Source organism: Choloepus didactylus, chromosome 10 (assembly GCF_015220235.1).
Source record: "Choloepus didactylus isolate mChoDid1 chromosome 10, mChoDid1.pri, whole genome shotgun sequence".
In the NCBI taxonomy this organism is placed as follows: domain Eukaryota; kingdom Metazoa; phylum Chordata; class Mammalia; order Pilosa; family Megalonychidae; genus Choloepus; species Choloepus didactylus.
The window spans coordinates 70,051,327-70,074,410 of record NC_051316.1 but is presented as its reverse complement, the minus strand read 5'-3'; the positions used below and the strand labels follow the sequence as shown (position 1 = coordinate 70,074,410).

Sequence of the window (23,084 nt, the reverse complement as noted above, 5' to 3'; positions counted from 1 at the left end):
GGGGCCATGCCTCCATGGGAATAACTCATCAGTCATCACCCACAGCTGGGTGGGGCACATTCCAAGCAAATCTAATCAGCACCAAAATGTCTGCCCCACAAGACTACATCAAAGATAATGGCGTTTGGGGGACACAATACATTCAAACTGGCACAAAAATGCAACCCAAAAACCTGGAAAAATGGTCAAAATCTACTTTTTCAAAAATCTGGAAATTAACCAAAGACTTACAAAAACTTGGGAGTATTTATTCAAGAAAAACAGCTGAATCTCATTAAGAACAGCAAGAGTTGTGGTTTTTAACTTGCCCTAGTACTCTCCCCTACACTCAAGCTCAGTAGGAGCCTTAAAAAAGTAACAGATTGCATTCCAGGTACCGGAGGGAGTAGAATGGAGCTGGAGTGTCTTCACATCCTCATTCCCGAAGAGTGTTATTATTTGACATGTCGGGTGCTTCCTGAAAGACCCCATTGGAAATAGTTATCTTTATTTTACCTGTCTCAGAGCTCACCCAATGCTGAAAACTTCTCCCTGGAGAGCATTTGTCAAAAACATTTACAAACAAGTGTTTTAATTTACTGGCTACCTGAGGCAATGGGTAACAGTAGGGCCAAACAATATCCTAGTTTAAAAGCTCAGAAGTAAAAGCTGAGGAATAAGATGTCCACAGGGGCTTTGAAAAACTCAAACATATTCCTGGGAATCTAGAAGGGCATGTACAGTTATAGAGTCATGCAAATGATCAGGAAAAACATGATAAAGGCCTAATCTCCCACTCTGGTTGACCTTAAGACTTGGCATAATCAGGAAGTGAAGACTAAGGCAAAGTTGTAAACTGCCTGGTGGGGTATTAAGGGAAGGCCCCACCATGCTCACAGAGCTCCTTGACAAAGACAGAGATGAATTGCTTCCAGGCATTGAAGGAAATGTCTGTTAAATCATTTGTTGACCCCTAGCTAAGTGATTAGAGACTTCAGTGGCCACATATAACAAATAATACAGACTTTACAGAATTTGTACAGAAAATTCACTAACAAGCAAAGAACAACAACCTACCATACGCAGCAACAACACACTTTGGGGGCACTGATTTCCAGAGTTGCCACCTTATATTAACTTAAATGTGAAGTTTTCAACAAATCATGATGAGAAATACAAAAATGGAAAAACCAAGAAAGTATGGCCCATACACATTAGGAAAATAACAACAATCAATTATAAACTGTCCCTAGGAAGACCAGATTTAGACTTACTAGATAAAGACTTAAATTAGCTGTCTTAAATGTTTTCAAACAGCTAAAGGAAACAATGGCTAAATAACTGAAGGAAAGTATGAGAAAAATGTCTCACCACATGGAGAATACCAATAAAGAGACAGAAATTCTAAAGAGAAACCAAATAGAAATTCTGGAAATGAAAATTATAGAAGTTGAAATGAAAAATTCAGTAGAAATATTCAACAGCAGATTTGAGCAGGCAGAAAAAAGAATAAGAGAACTTGAAGATAGGCCAATTGAAATTATGCAGTCTGATGAGCAGAAAGGCATAAGAATGAAAAATACGAACTGAGTCTAAGGAACTTGTGGGACAACATCAAGTGTACTAACATATACATAATGGCAGTACCAGAAGGAAAAGAGAGATAGAAAGGGGAGAAAAGAATACATGAAGAAATAACGGCAAAAAAAAAAAACAAACAAACCCAAATTTGATGAAAGACGTGGATTTGTATATCGAAGAAATTCAACAACTCCAAGCAGAGAAAAGTCAAAGAGATCCACAATGAGACATATTATAATCAAACTGTTGAAAGCCAAAGACAAAGGAGACTCTTGAAAGCAGCAGGAAGTGACTCATCACATTCAAGCAATCCTCAATAAGATTAACAGTGAACTTCTGTTCAGAAGGTACAGAAAACAGAAGGGTTGGAAAGATATGGTTAAAGCAGTGTAAGAAAAAATAAAAACCGTCTGTCAAGAATTCAATGCCTACAAAACTATCCTTCAAATATAAGGAGAAATTAGGACACAGCAGGGAAACAAAAGCTGATGGGGTCCTTTAGGCTAAAATGAAAAGAACACTAGACAGTAACTTAAAGCCGTACAAAGAAGCAAAGAACACTGGTAAAAGTAACTACATAGAAAAATACTAAATCCTGTATCATTACATTTTTGGTCTATAACTCCTATTTTTATTTCCTAGATGACTGAAAAGACAAATGCATAAAACAATAATCATAAATCTATGTTAATGGGCACACAATGTATAAAGATGTAATTTGTAAGAATAACAATATAAAGAGGGAGACAGAGCTATATAGGAGCAAAATTTCTATAGGCTATTGAATCTAAGTTCTATTAATTCAAACAAGATTGTTGTAAGTTTAAGATGTTAATTGTAATTCCCAGGGTAATCACTAGAAAATATCTAAAAGTACAAGAAAAGGAAATGAAAAGTGAACTAAAATGGTGCAGTAGAAAAAAATCAATCACAAAAGAAGGCAGTATTATAGGAATTGAGAAAATACAAAGATATGACATATGGAAAACAAATAGCAAAACAGCAGAGGTAAGTCCTTCCTTACCAGTAATTAATATAAATGTAAGTGAATTAACCTTTCCCATTAAAAGACAGAGTTGGAAGAATGAATAAAAACAAAATAAAATAACAATAACAACAAAAAACCTATCCAAATAACCAACAACTGTTTGTAAGACATTAGACCCAGAGACACAAATTGGTTGAGAGTTAAAAGATGGAAAAAGATATTCCATGAAAACAGTAACCAAAAGAGCACTGGGGTAGATTTATTAAAATCAGAAATGATAGGTTTATGACAAAAATATTACTAGAGACAAAGAAGGATATTACATATTGATAAAAGGATATCAAAAGATATAACAATTATAAACAAATATACAATATTTCACGATAGAAACACTCAGAAAATGAGGAATAGAAGGAAATTTCTTTAACATGATAAAGGGCATTTGTGAAAAAAACAAAAAACAAAAAAAAACTACAACAAAAAACCCACTGCTAGTATCTACTCAATGGTGAAAGACTGAACAGTTTTGTCCTAATACCAGGAGCAAGACAAAGATACCCTCTTTCTCCATTGCTACTTAAAATTATACTGGAAGCCCTAACCAGAATGACTAGGCAAGAAAAGAAATAAAAATCAACCAAGTTAAAGAGGAAAAGTAAAGCTCTCTATTTGCAGATGCCTTGATTCTATACATATAGAATATCCTAAAGAACACACACACACACACAAAAAACTATTAGAAAAAATAAACAAATTCAGTGAAGTATCAGGTACAATATAAAGATGCAAAGATTATATACCAGCAATGAATACTCTGAAAATCAAATTGAGAAAGCAATTCCACTTACAATAGCATACAAAAGAACAAAATAATTTAGAATAAATTTAACCAATGAGGTGCAAGATCTGCACACTGGAAACTACAAAACACTATTGAAAGAAGTTAAAGAACCCTAAATAAATGGAAAGACATCCCAGGTTTATGGATGGTAAAACTTAATACTGTTAGGAGCTCAATACTACCCAAAGTAAGCGATAGAATCGACGCAACCCCTATCAAAAACCCAACGGCCTTTTTTGTAGAAATGAAAAAGTTAATCCTAGAATTCATATGGGATTGCAAGTGATCCTCAAAGCCAAAAAAATCTTGAAAAAGAAAACAAAATTGGAGGACTCACATCTTCTGATTTCAGAACTTACTAGAAAGCTACAGTAGTAAAGAGTGTGATGCTAGCATTAGGATAGACATATACATCAATGGAACAAAAAAGGCTACAAACAACTCAACAACAAAAAGATAAACAACTCAATAAAAAGGGCAAAGAACTTGAATAGACATTTCTCCAAAAAGATATACAAGTAGTCAAACAGCACACATAAAGATACTCAATATCATTAATCATTAGTGAAATGCGAATCAAAACTTCAATGAGGAACCTCTCCATACCCAGTATGATGGCAATAATAATAACAAAATGGACAGAAAGTTACAAAATATTAGCAAGGATGTAGAGAAATTAGAACCCTTGTGCACTGCTGGTGGGAATGTAAAATGGGTTGGCCACTGTGGAAAATAGTTTGTCATTTCCTCAATAATTTAAACAGAATTACCATATGAACTCCTAGGCATATATCCCAAGGAATTGAAACTAGGCATTCAACAAAAACTTGTATGTGAATGTACATAGCAGCACTACTCATAACAGCCAAAAGGCAGAAAAAACATAGAAGTCCATCAACAGATGAATGGATAAACAAAATGTTGTCTATCCATACAATGGAATATTATTCAGCCATGAAAAGTAATGAAGTACTGATAAATGCTACAATGTGGGTAAACATTGAAAACATTATGCTAAATGAAAGAAGTCAGACACAAAAGGCCACATACAGTAGGATTCAATTTATATGAAATATTTATATGAAATATCTGGAATAGGCAAATACAAGTAGACAGAAAGCAGATTAGTGGAGGTAAGAATCAGCTTTTTAGGAATGCGGTGTCTTTTTGGAGTGACAGAAATGTTCTAGAACTGCATAATGGTGATGGCTGCACAATGTTGTGATGTACTACATGTCACTAATGACAAATTTTATATTTTGCATATTTTAACACACACACACAAGATCAATGAAAAATAAAAGATAAAAAATATCAAAGTTGTCATATTCACCACACTTGTCTCCCTTTCCCTCTAATCATACACTTAGACTCCCTTTCCCAGCCTCTGTATGGGTGAGCATGTGAATGAATGTTGGTCAGTGAAGTGTGGGTGGAAGTGATGTTTGCCCAGTACAGGCCTGGCCCATGAAAGCATCCCCAAATGATTTGCCAAGCACCTCAGCCACATTTGGAGAAGAATGCTCAGGAAGGGAAAGACACAATAGAAAGTAACAGGTTCCCTGAATACATATCTATCTATCTATCTATCTATCTATCTATCTATCTATATATATATATATATATATATGTATCTATATATATATATATATGGAATACATATATATATATGTTTATATATATATATATATATGGAGAGAGAGAGAAAGAGAGAGAGAGCACTCAAAAAGAAACATGACAATGAAGAAGGATTTCTCATACCAGGTATCAAAATAAACAAACAGAGAAGGACAAGGTTTAGGAGGACAGTGTGTGCTAATTCACTGAGTTTCCCAGCACCTAGCACGGGACCTAATATAGTTAAGGTATGGAGGCCAGGGACCAGCATTAACAGGTGTCTTGCTTAGATTCTCATCTCAGTAGAAGGCCACACTGTTCGGCACATTATTGCTGACATCTGACTGCAAACTTCATTCTTGGCCTTGGGAGTGGGCTGGATTCTGGATTTTATTGCAGATAAGAGTCTTGTGGTAGAGACCAACAAGAGGCTCCAGTCAGTACTTAGTTATGCATGGGTTTGTTTTTTTCCCCATTTTTCATGTGGCAGGAAGTGAGAGAACATTCATTCATGAATGCACAGTGACCTGAGGTATCTTGGAAATACTTTGGGAGGAAAACTTCTTTAAAAGACTGGACTCCCTGTTAATAGTGCCTAGGTGAGCTCAGAGTAAGGTAAGCTCATTTGTACTCAGAGGGTAGGGTCATCTGAGTCACCCTTATCATATCTTCATGCACTGAAATAGATTATTAAATCAAAAAGCAGGTTACAGAATAATAATCATAGTATCATCACTTCTTTGGATTGTATTCTTAAAACATTCCTGGTAGACAGAAGATAGCCAGCATGAAGCAGAAGTGTGTTTAGGGCTAAGAATCCAGGGTCACATGCAGGGAAAGGAACATAAAGAAATAGTCTCATGGGTTTACCTTCAATGAAAGAAGAATAGTTTGTTAGAAGTGTGGAGATTTGTTTGACTTAGTTTTAGGCAGCAAAGGAGGAGATGTGTACCTCTTGGGAAAACTGAATAGAAAAATCACAGGATTCTCTTGAACTTTTGTCTAGATGAGTAAGTTAAGTGCACATTATTTTAATAACATTTTTTGCAATTTAAGATTTAATTAACCTTATACTAAATGAGGTATATATACCACTCTGATAAAAGACTATCAGTTTAATCCTTTTAATGATCCTAAATAACAGGAAATCATTTGGATTCATGTCAGATGAACAAGATGGGCTATCAAACTGTGTAAAAGTATTTGGTATAAAAAATGGAGTTCTTTGAGAAAATTGAGAGTTATATTCTTAGCTGCTACGTTAGTCAGATTAGCAGATTTTTTTCTTAGTAATAGTTTCTGATATACTCTCCCTTTTTCTAAGGGAGGGATGGATAGATGAGAAGGAGGCCAGCCAAAAGAGGGACAGAAATAAGCATGGTTCCAGAGCAAACGGTGGTACTACAAAGGAAATACATTAAGAACCTATGTTACCAATATTAAATCCATTAATCCATGACCGTGGGATGCTTTTCCATTTATTTACGTGTACCATAATCTCTTTTTTTTTTTTTTTTTTTTTTTTTTTTTTTTTTTTAGGGTTATCTTCTTTATTTTTTTTTTTTTCCTATGCAATTTTTTTTTTTTCATACAAAACAAATTGTACTTTCGATTGTTTACACTACCATTACATAGTTGTACATTCATCACCTAAATCAATCCCTGACACCTTCATTAGCACACACACAAAAATAACAAGAATAATAATTAGAGTGAAAAAGAGCAATTGAAGTAAAAAAGAACACTGGGTACCTTTGTCTGTTTGTTTCCTTCCCCTACTTTTCTACACATCCATCCATAAACTAGACAAAGTGGTGTTTGGTCCTTATGGCTTTCCCAATCCCATTGTCACCCCTCATAAGCTACATTTTTATACAACTGTCTTCGAGATTCATGGGTTCTGGGTTGTAGTTTGATAGTTTCAGGTATCCACCACCAGCTACCCCAATTCTTTAGAACCTAAAAAGGGTTGTCTAAAGTGTGCATAAGAGTGCCCACCAGAGTGACCTCTCGGCTCCTTTTGGAATCTCTCTGCCACTGAAGCTTATTTCATTTCCTTTCACATCCCCCTTTTGGTCAAGAAGATGTTCTCCGTCCCACGGTGCCAGGTCTACATTCCTCCCTGGGAGTCATATTCCACGTTGCCAGGGAGATTCACTTCCCTGGGTGTCTGATCCCACGTAGGGGGGAGGGCAGTGATTTCACCTTTCAAGTTGGCTTAGCCAGAGAGAGAGGGCCACATCTGAGCAACAAAGAGGCATTCAGGAGGAGACTCTTAGGCACAAATACAGGGAGGGCTAGCCTCTCCTTTGCAGCAAACCGTCTTCCCAAGGGTAAAACTTATGGTAGAGGGCTCAACCCATCAAACCACCAGTCCCCTATGTCTGTGGTCATGTTAGCAACCATGGAGGTGGGGTAGGCGAATACTCCTGCATTCTCCACAGGCTCCTCAAGGGGGCACTACATCTTTTTTTTTTTTTTTTTTTTTTTTTTTTTTTTAACTTTCCCTTCTTTTTTCAAATCACCTGTATGAAAAAAAAAGTTAAAAAGAAAACAAACATACAATAAAAGAGCATTTCAAAGAGACCATAGCAAGGGAGTAAGAAAAAGACAACTAACCTAAGATAACTGCTTAACTTCCAACATGTTCCTACTTTACCCCAAGAAAGTTACATAATATAGCAACATTTCAGTGAACTTGTTCCTACTACAACCATCAGAAATTAACAGACCATAGTCATTTCTGGGCATCCCCAGAACGTTAAATAGCTTATCTGTTCTTCCTGGATTATTGTTCCCCCTTCCTTAATTGCTCTCTACTGCTAGTTCCCCTACATTCTACATTATAAACCATTTGTTTTACATTTTTCAAAGTTCACATTAGTGGTAGCATATAATATTTCTCTTTTTGTGCCTGGCTTATTTCGCTCAGCATTATGTCTTCAAGGTTCATCCATGTTGTCATATGTTTCACCAGATCGTTCCTTCTTACTGCCCTCGTAGTATTCCATCGTGTGTATATACCACATTTTATTTATCCACTCATCTGTTGAAGGACATTTGGGTTGTTTCCATCTCTTGGCAATTGTGAATAATGCTGCTATGAACATTGGCGTGCAGATATCTGTTCGTGTCACTGCTTTCCGATCTTCCGGGTATATACCGAGGAGTGCAATCGCTGGATCGAATGGTAGCTCTATATCTAGTTTTCTAAGGAACTGCCAGACTGACTTCCAGAGTGGCTGAACCATTATACAGTCCCACCAACAATGAATAAGAGTTCCAATTTCTCCACATCCCCTCCAGCATTTGTAGTTTCCTGTTTGTTTAATGGCAGCCATTCTAACCGGTGTTAGATGGTATCTCATTGTGGTCTTAATTTGCATCTCTCTAATAGCTAGTGAAGCTGAACATTTTTTCATGTGTTTCTTGGTCATTTGTATTTCCTCTTCAGAGAACTGTCTTTTCATATCTTTTGCCCATTTTATAATTGGGCTGTCTGTACTATTGTCATTGAGTTGTAGGATTTCTTTGTATATGCAAGATATCAGTCTTTTGTCAGATACATGGTTTCCAAAAATTTTTTCCCATTGAGTTGGCTGCCTCTTTACCTTTTTGAGAAATTCCTTTGAGGTGCAGAAACTTCTAAGCTTGAGGAGTTCCCATTTATCTATTTTCTCTTTTGTTGCTTGTGCTTTGGGTGTAAAGTCTAGGAAGTGGCCTCCTAATACAAGGTCTTGAAGATGTTTTCCTACATTATCTTCTAGGAGTTTTATGGTACTTTCTTTTATATTGAGATCTTTGGTCCATTTTGAGTTAATTTTTGTGTAGGGGGTGAGGTAGGGGTCCTCTTTCATTCTTTTGGATATGGATATCCAACTCTCCCAGCCCCATTTGTTGAAAAGACCATTATGGCTCAGTTCGGTGACTTTGGGGGCCTTATCAAAGATCAGTCGGCCATAGATCTGAGGGTCTATCTCTGAATTCTCAATTCGATTCCATTGATCTATATGTCTATCTTTGTGCCAGTACCATGCTGTCTTGGCAACTGTGGCTTTATAATAAGCTTCAAAGTCAGGGAGTGTAAGTCCTCCCACTTCGTTTTTCTTTTTAGAGTGTCTTTAGCAATTCGAGGCATCTTCCCTTTCCAAATAAATTTGATAACTAGCTTTTCCAAGTCTGCAAAGTAGGTTGTTGGAATTTTGATTGGGATTGCATTGAATCTGTAGATGAGTTTGGGTAGAATTGACATCTTAATGACATTTAGCCTTCCTATCCATGAACATGGAATATTTTTCCATCTTTTAAGGTCCCCTTCTATTTCTTTTAGTAGAGTTATGTAGTTTTCTTTGTATAGGTCTTTTACATCTTTGGTTAAGTTGATTCCTAGGTACTTGATTTTTTTAGTTGCTATTGAAAATGGTATCTTTTTCTTGAGTGTCTCTTCAGTTTGTTCATTTCTAGCATATAGAAACATTACTGACTTATGTGCATTAATCTTGTATCCCGCTACTTTGCTAAATTTGTTTATTAGCTCTAGTAGGTGTATCGTTGATTTCTCAGGGTTTTCTAGATATAAGATCATATCATCTGCAAACAATGACAGTTTTACTTCTTCTTTTCCAATTTGGATGCCTTTTATTTCTTTGTCTTGCCGGATTGCCCTGGCTAGCACTTCCAGCACAATGTTGAATAACAGTGGTGACAGCGGGCATCCTTGTCTTGTTCCTGATCTTAGAGGGAGGGCTTTCAGTCTCTCACCATTGAGTACTATGCTGGCTGTGGGTTTTTCATATATGCTCTTTATCATGTTGAGGAAGTTTCCTTCAATTCCTACCTTTTGAAGTGTTTTTATCAAAAAGGGATGTTGGATTTTGTCAAATGCTTTTTCAGCATCTATTGAGATGATCAATTGATTTTTTCCTTTCGAGTTTTTAATGTGTTGTAATACATTGATTGTTTTTCTGATGTTGAACCATCCTTGCATGCCTGGAATGAACCCCACTTGGTCATGGTGTATGATTTTTTTAATGTGTCTTTGGATTCGATTTGCAAGTATTTTGTTGAGGATTTTTGCATCTATATTCATTAGGGAGATTGGCCGGTAGTTTTCCTTTTTTGTAGCATCTTTGCCTGGTTTTGGTATTAGATTGATGTTAGCTTCATAAAATGAGTTAGGTAGTGTTCCATTTTTTTCAATGTTTTGAAAGAGTTTGAGTAAGATTGGTGTCAGTTCTTTCTGGAAAGTTTGGTAGAATTCCCCTGTGAAGCCATCTGGCCCTGGGCATTTATTTGTGGGAAGATTTTTGATGACTGATTGGATCTCTTTGCTTGTGATGGGTTGGTTGAGGTCTTCTATTTCTTCTCTGGTCAGTCTAGGTTGTTCATATGTTTCCAGGAAATTGTCCATTTCTTCTACATTATCCAGTTTGTTGCCATACAGTTGTTCATAATATCCTCTTATAATTTTTTTAATTTCTTCAGGATCTGCAGTTATGTCACCTTTTTCATTCATTATTTTGTTTATATGGGTCTTCTCTCTTTTTGATTTTGTCAGTCTAGCTAGGGGCTTGTCAATCTTGTTGATCTTCTCAAAGAACCAACTTTTGGTGATATTTATCCTTTCTATTGTTTTTTTGTTCTCTATGTCATTTATTTCTGCTTTAATCCTTGTTATTTCTTTTCTTCTACTTGGTTTAGGATTGGTTTGCTGTTCATTTTCTAGCTTCTTCAGTTGATCCATTAGTTCTTTGATTTTGGCTCTTTCTTCCTTTTTAATATATGCGTTTAGTGCTATAAATTTCCCCCTTAGCACTGCTTTTGCTGCATCCCATAGGTTTTGGTATGTTGTGTTCTCATTTTCATTCGTCTCTATATATTTAGCAATTTCTCTTGCTATTTCTTCTTTAACCCACTGATTGTTTAGGAGTGTGTTGTTTAACCTCCAGGTATTTGTGAATTTTCTAAGTCTCTGATGGTTATTGACTTCTAATTGTATTCCATTGTGGTCAGAGAATGTGCTTTGAATAATTTCAATCTTTTTAAATTTATTGAGGCTTGTTTTATGTCCCAGCATATGATCTATTCTGGAGAAAGTTCCGTGAGCACTAGAAAAGTATGTGTATCCTGGTGATTTGGGATGTAATGTCCTGTAGATGTCTGTTAAATCTAATTCATTTATCAGATTGTTTAGGTTTTCAATTTCCTTATTGGTCTTCTGTCTGGTTGATCTATCTATAGGAGAGAGTGATGTGTTGAAGTCTCCCACAATTATTGTGGAAACATCAATTGCTTCCTTTAGTTTTGCCAATGTTTCTCTCATGTATTTTGTGGCACCTTGATTGGGTGCATAGACATTTACGATTGTTATTTCTTCTTGCTGAATTGCCCCTTTTATTAGTATGTAGTGGCCTTCTTTGTCTCTCAAAACATCCCTGCATTTGAAGTCTATTTTATCTGAGATTAATATTGCTACACCTGCTTTCTTTTGGCTGTAGCTTGCATGAAATATTTTTTTCCATCCTTTCACTTTCAATTTCTTTGTGTCCCTGTGTCTAAGATGAGTCTCTTGTATGCAACATATTGATGGTTCATTTTTTTTGATCCATTCTGCGAATCTATATCTTTTAATTGGGGAGTTTAATCCATTTACATTCAACGTTAAAACCGTGAAGGCATTTCTTGAATCGGCCATCTTATCCTTTGGATTATGTTTGCCATATTTTTCCCTCTCTCTATTAATATCCTTTATTGTACCCATACCGAATCTCTTTAGTACTGAACCTTTCTCCAAGTCTCTCTGTCCTGTCTTTGTTTCTCTGTCTGTAGGGCTCCCTTTAGTATCTCCAGTAGGGCAGGTCTCTTGTTAGCAAATTCTCTCAGCATTTGTTTGTCTGTGAAAAATTTAAGCTCTCCCTCAAATTTGAAGGAGAGCTTTGCTGGATAAAGTATTCTTGGCTGGAAATTCCTCTCTCTCAGAATTTTAAATATATCGTGCCATTGCCTTCTCGCCTCCATGGTGGCTGCTGAGTAGTCACTACTTAGTCTTATGCTGTTTCCTTTGTATGTGGTGAATTGCTTTTCTCTTGCTGCTTTCAGAACTTGCTCCTTCTCTTCTATGTTTGACAGTGTGATCAGTATATGTCTCGGAGTGGGTTTTTTTGGATTTATTCTATTTGGAGTTCGCTGAGCATTTATGATTTGTGTATTTATGTTGTTTAGAAGATTTGGGAAGTTTTCCCCAACAATTTCTTTGAATACTCTTCCTAGACCTTTACCCTTTTCTTCCCCTTCTGGGACACCAATGAGTCTTATATTCGGACGCTTCATATTATCCATCATATCCCTGAGGTCCATTTCGAGTTTTTCAATTTTTTTCCCCATTCTTTCTTTTATGCTTTCATTTTCCATTCTGTCATCTTCCAGGTCACTGATTCGTTGTTCAACTTCCTCTAGTCTTGTACTATGAGTGTCCAGAATCTTTTTAATTTGGTCAACAGTTTCTTTAATTTCCATAAGATCATCCATTTTTTTATTTAGTCTTGCAATGTCTTCTTTATGCTCTTCTAGGGTCTTCTTGATTTCCTTCATATCCCGTACTAGGGTCTCATTGTTCATCTTTAGTTCTTTGAGTAGCTGCTCTAGGTGTGTCTCTTCTGGTCTTTTGATTTGGGTGCTTGGGCTTGGGTTATCCATATCGTCTGGTTTTTTCATATGCTTTATAATTTTCTGTTGTTTTTGGCCTCGTGGCATTTGCTGTCCTTGATAGGGTTCTTTTAGGGTTTGTAGACCAGTTGAAGTCCTTATCTCTAATTTATCAGATCTACAGCTTCGTGGAGTACACTTTCTCTAACTAACCAGCAGGTGGCGTCCACGAGCCACCTGTTCTCCACAAGCCAGATCTCCCCTGCTCAGCCTTTTTGGTGAGTGGGGGAGTGAGTCTTGTGGGGCCCAATTGGTGTCCCAAGCTTGCGTGTGTAGTTGGTGTTGCCTGCCCTGTATGTGGGGCGTGTTTCTGGGCAGTCGGGGAGGGGGGGTGGCCCTAACAATCAAATCTCCCTGATGATCCTAGAGTTTTAAAGCTACTGCAATAGTCTAATCCTTCAGTTCAGTCCTGCCACAGTTTGTCTCTGCCACTGACCCACAAGTCTTTGGTATTGGCGTATGGCTCCTGAGACTTGCAAGTGGGCCCCTCTTCCAGGCTGTGCACCCCGGGTCCTCTGTTGAGGGATGACTGTGCTATGTCACAGGTGAGTGCCGTCCCCCCAGGGCAGTTCTGGGCTGCTGGGCTGTGTTGGGAGGCTCCCAGTCTGCTCAAATGATGGCTGAATGGGGCTCTGTTAATTCACACTGCTCCCCCTTCCCAGCTCTGGGACATTCAGCTGAGGTTGCAGGGAAGGCTAATGTCCACGCCCAGTTTTGTGGTGTGTGCCTGTTATTTGAAGCACTTCCGTCACACTGGGTTGTCTGGGGTAGCTCTGGGCTATGGGGCTGGCGATGGGCAGGAGTGTTTCCTGTCCACCAGGATGGTGGCTGTGAGCGGACACCCCCCTTTTCTTGGGAAGTTGTGTTGTTTAGTGAATTTTCTCAGCCACTGGATTATTGCCTTTTGTCTCAGAGCTCTCTTATTTCTGCTCTTGACTTGACGTGCCCAAATTTCAATTCTTTGAAGCTTTCTGTATTGAGCTTCTTAGAGTAATTGTTTTAGAAAAAGCAAAAAGGATTTAAAAAAAAAAAAAAAAAAAAAAAAAAAACGGCCCTCCTCAGAGATCTAATGGGTTATTGAAATGCTAATAGACAAAGCAACCAGGGCCATTAAGGAAAGGTGCCCTGGGCAGAGAGATCAGCCTTGCTTCGGGATTTGCATATGCGCCTCAAGGCCTGATCTCCGCCCTTCCCCTTTCTGTGTTCACCAGAACTCCAAAAATCCTCTGCTTTTACTTTGGAGCTTCTCGTGTTGTTTTCCTTCTATGCCCGTCTCCTCTCTGCTGGGCTGGCTGCTCTCAGAGTCTCTGGTGTCTGGCCTCAGTCTATCTATGGTTGGAGTTTGAATCAGTAGAATGAGTTTCCGATGAGAGCAGCCACTGCAATTCTCCCTTCTCCTTCCTGGAGCTGACAGCCCCTCCTCCCCCGGGACTGAGCCTGGCAGGGAGGGGCGCGGGTCCCCTGGCCGCAAAAACTTACAGATTTCGCTGATCTCAGCAGTTCCACGTTTTCATGAGTGTTGTATGAAGTATGCCCAAAGACAGATTGCTCTGTGGTGTCCAGTCCACGCAGTTCCTGGCTTTTTACCTACTTTCCTGGAGGAGTAACTAAAACATACAGCTCACCAGACTGCCATCTTGCCCCGCCTCGACCATAATCTCTTTTAGCAATATTTCATGGTTTTTGAAAGGACAAGTCTTTCAAATCTGTAATGGTTAATTTCATGTGTCAACTTGGCTGGATCATGGTGTCCAGCTATTTGGGCACACAAGCACTGGCCTGATTGTTACAGTGAGGGTATTTAAATCATTAGTCTGTGGATGGCAATTATGGCTGATTATATTTACAATGAACAAAGGAGATGCCTTCATCAATGGGAGAAGTCCATTCCAATCAGCTGAAGGGCTTAACAGGAGAACTGATTATTTCAGCAGTCAAAAAGCAGGATGTCTATCTCTACTTCCTCCAGCTAGCTTCTCCTGGGGAATTCATCAAAACTTCACCAGAGTCCCAACTTGTGTCCTGCCCTGTAGAATTTGGATGTATCTATCCCCACAGTCATGTGAGCTAATTCTTATAATAAATCCTTTAACAATCCATATACAAATATAAATATAAATACATATCTATCTATATATATATGTCCTGTAAGTTCTATTTCTGTGAAGAATATTGATTAATACAACAACCGTGGCTAAATTTATTCCTAGGTTTTTTTAGATGCTATTGTAAATGGAATTGTTTCCTTATTTCTATTTCAGTTTGCTGATGTATAGAAACATTAGTAATTTTGTGCAATGATCTTGTATTCAACAATTTTGCTGAATTCATTTATTAACCAGGGAAGCTTTCTTGTGGATTCTTTGGAATGTTCCAGATTTAAGATCATGTCTTTTGACAACAGAGATAGTATTACTTTTTTCTTTCTGATTTGAATGGTTTACATCTGTTCTGGTTTGCTAATGCTGCCGGAATGCAAAACAGCAGAGATGAATTGGCTTTTATGAAAGGGGGGTTATTTGGTTACACAGTTACAGTCTTAAGGCCATAAAGTGTCCAAGGTAACACACCAGCAATCAGGTACCTTCACTGAAGATGGCCAATGGTGCCCGGAAGACTTCTGTTAGCTGGGAAGGCACGTGGCTTGCGTCTTCTCCAAAGTTCTGGTTTCAAAATGGCTTTCTCCCAGGATGTTCCTCTCTAGGCAGCATTTCCTCAAAAAATGTCACTCTTAGTTGCACTTGGAGTATTTGTCCTCTCTTAGCTTCTCCGGAGCAAGGGTCTGCTTTCAATGGCCGTGTTCAAACTGTCTCTCATCTGCAGCTCCTGTGCTTTCTTCAGTGTCCCTCCTGGCTGTAGCTCCTCTTCAGAAGTTCACTCACAGCTGCACTGAGTTCACTCTGTCCATCAGCTCATTTATATGGCTCCAGTGATTCAATTTAGACCCACCCTGAATGGGTGGAGCAACACATCCATGGAGATTATCCAATCAGAGTCATCACCCACAGCTAGGTGGGGCACATCTCCAAAGTAACACTCAAAAAAATCTAACCAACACTGATAACGTCTGCCCACACAAGATTACATCAAAGATAATGGCGTTTGGGGGACACAATACATTCAAACTGGCACAACATCCTTCACTTTTATACTCACTTTCAGTTAACAATATGAGAATTTACCAAACCTCATACTTTGATACTGAGGGATGCCTTCACAAAATCAGGTGAATGATAGTTAGCTTTCAGGTATTTTCTCCTTTCTACTCAGGATGTCACTACATAATGATGCCATACACTAATCAGAATGCATTTTTAAGATTGAATGCCAAAGGGGCTGAGTCTAGAAGGTACTAAAATATCTTCATTCTCTTCATTTTTCAGAGATAGCCCACTTTCTGGCCTTTCTTCTCCTTAGGCCAGCTGTCTAGAAGACTGTAAGCAACTAGAAGGCAGGTGTAAAAATTTATTCAACTTTGTGTTCCTAATACCACACCTAGTATAAAGTACATAGAAGGAGCTCAAACACTCTTTATAAAGTGAAAAAGAGTAACATGATAAAAATGCCACCAACAATTTCTAGGTATGTTTTGAGAGACAGGTAAATAATGAAAATGAAACATTTGAGAAAATGAAAGGACATTACAATCTCAATTTTTTTAAATACATGATACACTTTCAATTTTATGCTTGAAATATTTAGAATAAAAATAAATAAATGAAAAATCAGGGACTGTCACACATGTAAGGCTTACTCTCTCTTCCTCAGCTCTCTCCCCTACTCTCCGGGGTCCACAGATTAGACAGAGTCACTTCCCTTGGCACACTCAGTTCTTCATTAGCTCATGAAGCATCTCTCCTGTCACAAGCAGCAAGCAGACAACTGGGCCCATGCCATGGGCTTTTCTCCACAGATCTCTTGTTTAAATAGCTAAGTTATGTGTTGGGGAATCAAATTCAATACCTCCTCAAAATGCCCATTATAGTATGGCACGTGCTGGATATTCCCACTCCCTCTTCATTCAGGTGCTTTGCCTGGGTTTATTTTGTGAGATAAGGGTTTGGTCTATCTTTGGTCTATCTATTAACAAAAGCGTGTGAAGCAAGAAAATTGTTTTGTTAAAACTGCATTTATTTCCCATAACTTAAAAATAAACAACATAGTCTTGTACAAAATGTATTAAACAATTTTTTTCTGGACAATAAATACTTAAATACTGTGAACAGCATAAATATTTCAATAATTTAAATAGGTAAATAAAAATAAAAAAGTTTTTTTTTTTTTTATTACAGCAAATGGAAGATGCATATTTGTTCTAAATGGTTTAGGACACATTTTATATAGTTTTTAAATGATTCCATAAATCTCCCCTGATTTATTTTTCTTCTGGCATAAAAACAGTGATGAAGATTGCACTCTCAGTCTTGGAAATAGCAAGTTGACCAGGTGGACCCTTATGAAAATCAACATCTTTATTTCCTGAGGTTTCCTTTAAGTTTGTTAATGAAGAGGAAGCACTTTCTGATTTCAACCCGGACAACCTCCCAGGCACAGGAGCTATATTGCTTCTCTTTCAGATACACACTGATTCCTTGGAAGTACCTCTTCACAGCCAGTCTGGAGTTCTCACTTCCCAGGGGTGTCTCTTCCACCTTCCTTTCCTTTTCCAAACATGTCTCCAGATCTTCCAGGTGCTGATGAAGTCCAATGAGGAATTTGTCCAGCAGGCTCTCATCCCAAGTCGCAAGAGAGTCACTTGTGCTGAAGAGGTTGAAGATTTGCTGGAGCAGCTCATGCAGGACAGCAGTGGCATGTGTCTTCTCAAACTGGTTCCCATCCATCAGTACCTGAGGAAATTGGAAGTCAGTCCTGTCCTTCAGACATGACAGAATGGAGACTTTCTCCATTTGATTCAACAGCGTGAAGGTTTCCTGATGGCCATGGCTTGGACGCAGGACACAGGCCAGACGACAGGTAGGGATGGAGCAGAGCATCAGCAGAGCCATCAGCACAGACACTGGGAGGGCCATTGGGGAGCTGGGGATTCTGCAGTTCTGCCTGGAGAGGGAGCCTGGCCTCAGCAAGTTGTGAGGACATTTGGTGCTGAGGGCCTCTTATACAGTCAGCACAGAAACTTTCATTTTCTGGGTTTTACATTTTTCTCCTTTAGTTTCTCTTTCTACTTATTTTTGGTGTGAAGTCAATAAAAGAAATGAAAATTTATTGACATGAGTACATGCTGGGGGACTCCAAAGCAACAAGTGCCAATGAAGTATCCTTCACAGCATTAAAACAAATTTTTTTACACCTACTTTGTTGTACCTGGGGAGAAAAGTCTAGACAATGTCAGAGAAGGGGAAAAAACTCTTGCAAAAAAATATGACTTTCCCAGATTAGCAGGAATTATTAAAGAGTTCATGAAACAAAAGATTGGGATTTTTTTCTTATTTAAACATTTCCCCCTATTTTAAGAAACTTAAATTGTATATTGACCTCAAACTTAACCTGGAGTGGGTCTGAAGATACATTCACTTTCATAAAAGTTTTTGGGAACAATATCACAGGTATCATTGGTTAAAAATAAACTGTGGGTAAAAATAAATTCTGGCTATCATCTGCCAGGAACTTTCATAGGTACTGATTTCCCAAAAAGACATTCAAGTTTGACTGTCTGTGATTCTCTCTGTTCTCTTCCAACTACAACCTTTAACCATGAAAACTTTTCCTCACTCATTATGTGGCAATGCAGATAATATCATCTTAAACTTTCTGTTGTCACATGATATGCAACCCCATTTTCAGGGGATTGTTGGACTGCAATGATTCTCAAAGCTTATCATCGCATCACATTACTTCATCGCATCTGTAAAGTACACATTTTTTTTACAATACCGATATTAAGGCAGTTACATTTTGTTACATACAGGCTCTCAGCAAAGTGTTTCTCCAACATTTCATTGACTTCAGTTTCTCTTAGAGATATAATCATTATAATCATTTATATTTTATAGATGAAGAAACAGAAAACTCAGAGAGAGTACTGAGCTTGCCAAAAATCATGATTTATTATATAAGTGGTGGCTAAACCCTAAATGGTTCTCTCTCCACCTTATTTTTTTTGCCTTACGCCTGCTCCTTTAGCTGCTCTCTGCACAGTGTAATGAAGTAATCAATCTAATTAGTTCTTTAACTTCTGACCCCTTGCTGGACTGTAAACTCCCTGAGGGCAGTAACACTGTGTTCCTAGATTCTAGAGCAGTGTCTGTCACAGAGGCAGACAGAGGAGTCTCTGCCCCATAGCAAGTACAAAAAGGAGTAAATATTCCAAAGAGTGAGTAATCCAGCATTTCGGGACTGTGTTGGAAATATATAATCTTCTGAAAATAAAGATGGTAGAAATTAATTTAAAATGGATACTTTAACCTGCTGGTTAAAATCTGAAAATATCTCATGTGGGAAAGGGGAGTTTAAGAGATCCAGTTGAGCCCAACCAATAGCATCATTTATTTGAAAGATAGAACTAGAATTTAATACAGGAGCTGTAGTCTATCCAAAAGCATTCTGGTGTATCTGGAAAGAGGGAATGATGCTTCTAGCAAATAGGAAAAATGGGAAAAGGAGGATAAGAACTTGTTAGTGTTTATATTTGCCAGAGAAAATGTCTTAGAAGAGACAGTGCCTTCTAATGGTTGTGTAGACTCTGGCCCCAGGCAGCCCAGGTTCATGTCACAGCTCCAGTCTGCACTGGCTGTGTGACCTTTGCCAACTCACTCTTGTTATACAGAAATGATTGTCGTGTCCACTGCATCAGGATGCCCTTAAGACAGATGATGTGATGTACTTATAACAACGTCTGGAATAAAGTAAGGACGCCTGTTAGCCATTCCCATAGTGGAGAAAAGCAACTCAGCCAGCTATGGTAAATGGATGGAAGTTTCCCCAAGATGATCTGCCTCCATTCTGTTACTTCAGCATTAAAAAGATCTTTTATTTCTAATATCCTGTTTATGTGAACTTGAACATGTGTATGGAAGTAGTGCTCTGTCCAAATGAATAACATCTATTAGCTCCTGAGAGCTGACCTCGCACACGTTAATTAAATGACTGTTCAGTCTATGAGCCATTCTCTTTTGAATGGCAATTGGTGTAACTAAATCTGTGGAGTGTGATCATCTTTGTGGATAGTGGGGAGAAAAAAACAGAGAGGGGGAGGGGAAAGGGAAAAGAAAGGAGAAGAAAGTAAGTAAGAAAAAAATTTCCCTGATCTTTTAAAGCTGAAAGCTGGCCTTTGAGGCAACAGCCTGTTTTAAAGATCCAGCTGTCCTCCTTCTGGAGCTCTCTGTGGTTACAGCAGTCTCATCCACTGGCTGGGTTGGAATCTGTCACTCTGTATAACACACCCCTGATTCATTGTGGTGTCGTTAGTTGTATCATTTTATCATTTCAGGAGAGGAGATGTCACTTCCTCTTTTTCAATTTTCAGCATTTACTTTCCATTTGCCGTTGTGCATTACTTTTCCATGACTGCTTACTTTTACTTTCTAGGAATATTAAAAGTGAATTGAATATTCTGATTGCTGAAAATCATACAGAGAATGTTACTTTTTTGTCATTACTTTTTCTCTTCCTTTGTTTGCAACAAACCTCAATGTGAAACTGGAAACATCACAGGCACATTAGAAAACCTTTAATCAATGAAAAGACAAATACCAAAGAAGAGGGAAAATTTTTATATTATGTAAAAAATGTAAAAGAAAATGTGGATCACTTAGTTATTATTTTGATAGACCTAGAATAATAGGGCTGGACAATGTCTCCACCACAAAGCATCAGGGAAGCCCAGTAGAACATTCTAACTGCTTGAACATCTGGATGGTAGTAATGATTGCACTTTACTCCTCTTGAGGGCAGGTTTAATCATCTTTGTATAGTCTGGGGTCAGTGCAATGATGGGCAGTTTGGTACTTATCTCAATTAAGTAGAATAAAGAAAACCAAATTTGGCAAACTGCATATCAGAATGCTATTTAATGTTTATGGATTTAATAATGATGGAGAACTCTTCCCTTATGAAAAGCTGAGGATATCAGACATTGTACACTTAACAAAAGAGTATGTCACCAAAGACCATTCTGGGCCATTTCTATACATGCTAAACTATTTGTTGATGCTTGAGTTGAGAGGAGGAAACCTGGGATATTAAATAATTTAGACTCATAGGCACAGCAATTCCACTCCCCACACCTACCATCACAAAATACAGGTTAGTCTAAAGGGTTCTACTGAAGATGTGTTACATATTCCTTAATTTCAGGGGATGGTTCTAAGAGGTTTGTAAGTGTCATAAGATCACTAAACTAGATACCAACAGTCTAGGTTATGAGGAAAGGGTATATTACATTTATGAAAATACGGGTGAGATGACGGTATGCTTTGAAAGAAGTAATACTGATGGTATACTTTAGTATCACTTTGAAATTAGAAACAATTATCCAGCTAACCCACACAACTCTCCCCATCCTATCAACCCCATAAACTGTGCACACACACACATCTATTCCCCTTTGGGTGATTTAATTATCAACTGAAAATTGGGGCAATGGTACCCCAGCTAGAAAATGAGGATAAGGATTAACCAAGATCTCTTCTTGTTCTGAGATCTACAGCCTTTGATCAACTATACAAGCTTGAACCAGATGTAAGCTCATATGAGTTGACAGAAGTTAGAGAGCCCATTCATTTAAGGAAACAACCAAGTGTCTGGTGTTGAGGATATGACAGAAAATAGAACTGGATCTATGCACATAAAGGACATATCTTTCACACCTGACATAGTATATTACCACTTCCAAGAAGGAAATCTAGAGGGGAGAAAGAAGATTTTAAAAGAAGCCTAGGAATGATTCCTTCAAAGTTGTTCTTAACATCTGCAAAAAAGAATCCAAATAGCTCTATCAATTAAAAACTTGTGTTCAACTTGATAAGCATCCCATTGGATTAGGAATTCTAAAATTTTAATCTGTAAACTGAACTCTAAATGTAAGAACACAGAAAGAACTACAACTGATACATATTCTCTAGCCTCTGAGGAGAAGGAAAATTCCAAAATGGGGAATAGAAAGATCTGGGGGAAATTCAGAAAATGAAAATTCTTGTCTTCAGAATTTAAATGGCCCACATGGAAGACGTTCCTCAGAGAACCTGGTGCAAAAGATCACAGTCTCCCATGTCAACCAGAAGAGGGTCTGCTTGGAACTTACCAATGGCTTTTTCAGTCTCTTCACTGATGGTGATGGTGATGATCTTCTCCAGCCCCATCAGCTCCTTTAGCTGTGACCTGCCTCAGAGCCTTGATGTGGGAAATCAGGAGACCCTCACAGTGTTGGGTCAAATGGGGAGAATCTCCCCTTTCTCCTGCCTGAACGACAGGACTGACTTCAGACTCCCCAAAGAGACGGTAGATGGCAGCCAGGTCTAGAAGGCCCAGGCCATGTCTGTCCTCCATGAGACGCTCCAGCAGATGTTCAACCTCCTCCACACAGAGGGCTCCTCTGCCGCTTGGAACACGACCCTCCTGGACCAACTGCGCTCGGGCCTTCATCACCAGCTGGGGGACCTGGAGACCTGTTTGCTGCAGGAGATGGGAGAGAAAGAATCTCTGCTGGGAATGGAGGGCCCCACACTGGCCGTGAGGAGATACAGGGAATCTGTCTCTATCTGCAAAAGAAGAAACACAGTGACTGTGCCTGAGAGGTTGTCAGAATAGAAATCAGGAGATGCTTTCTCTTCATAAAAGTGCTCACAAGAAAACTCATGAAGTAAGAAAGAAACATTCCCAGAGACAAAGGTCATAGCTTAGACTCTAAATATTTCAGTCATTTCAAAAGCCATTATTTTTTGCTTCAGCTATAAAATAATTTGAATCATATTTAGCATATTTTATCAGTAATATTTTCAGAATCTGGAGAAATGTAACTGGTGCCCTGTAACTGAACTTCATGTCATAAAACACATATTTATTTAATCATATCAATTAATTTAGCTATTAATTTTTTGTTTTTTGTATTTATATGTAGCATTTACATCAAAATATGTTCATATTTGCCTTTTCAATAAAAATGGTATTTTTATTTTAAATTTATTATAAGACAATTCTGTTCTTAAAAGAAAAAACAAAACCTTCTCCTAATTCCTAATTCTGCAAACTAAATAGAAAAGGGCATGGTGTAGTGCATTCATTCTTTCATTCATCCAATGGCCTTGGTTATATAACTCTGAATAACAGCTGTGTATTCCTGGACTTTATGGAGCTTACGTACGGCAAAGAACATGGCTATTGCAGAAATATTTGTAACATGTTTAGCTACTTACATTG

The 23,084-nt window shown here is 38.1% G+C and overlaps 1 protein-coding gene and 1 pseudogene across 1 annotated transcript; one reads left to right on the top strand and one right to left on the bottom strand.

The window, feature by feature from the left end:
* Nucleotides 1-17,182: 17,182 nt before the first annotated feature.
* Nucleotides 17,183-17,740, bottom strand: LOC119505480 (interferon alpha-2-like). The gene has a single exon (XM_037798287.1). The coding sequence runs from the start codon at nucleotides 17,738-17,740 to the stop codon at nucleotides 17,183-17,185; it is 558 nt and encodes a 185-aa protein (XP_037654215.1).
* Nucleotides 17,741-21,971: 4,231 nt separating this feature from the next.
* LOC119545218 lies at nucleotides 21,972-22,531 on the top strand (annotated as a pseudogene).
* The last annotated feature ends 553 nt before the right edge of the window (nucleotides 22,532-23,084 follow it).

Excerpts from the sequence above, each read along its gene's own strand:
- LOC119505480 (XM_037798287.1), bottom strand. The coding sequence starts at position 17,740 with ATGGCCCTCCCAGTGTCTGTGCTGATGGCTCTGCTGATGCTCTGCTCC.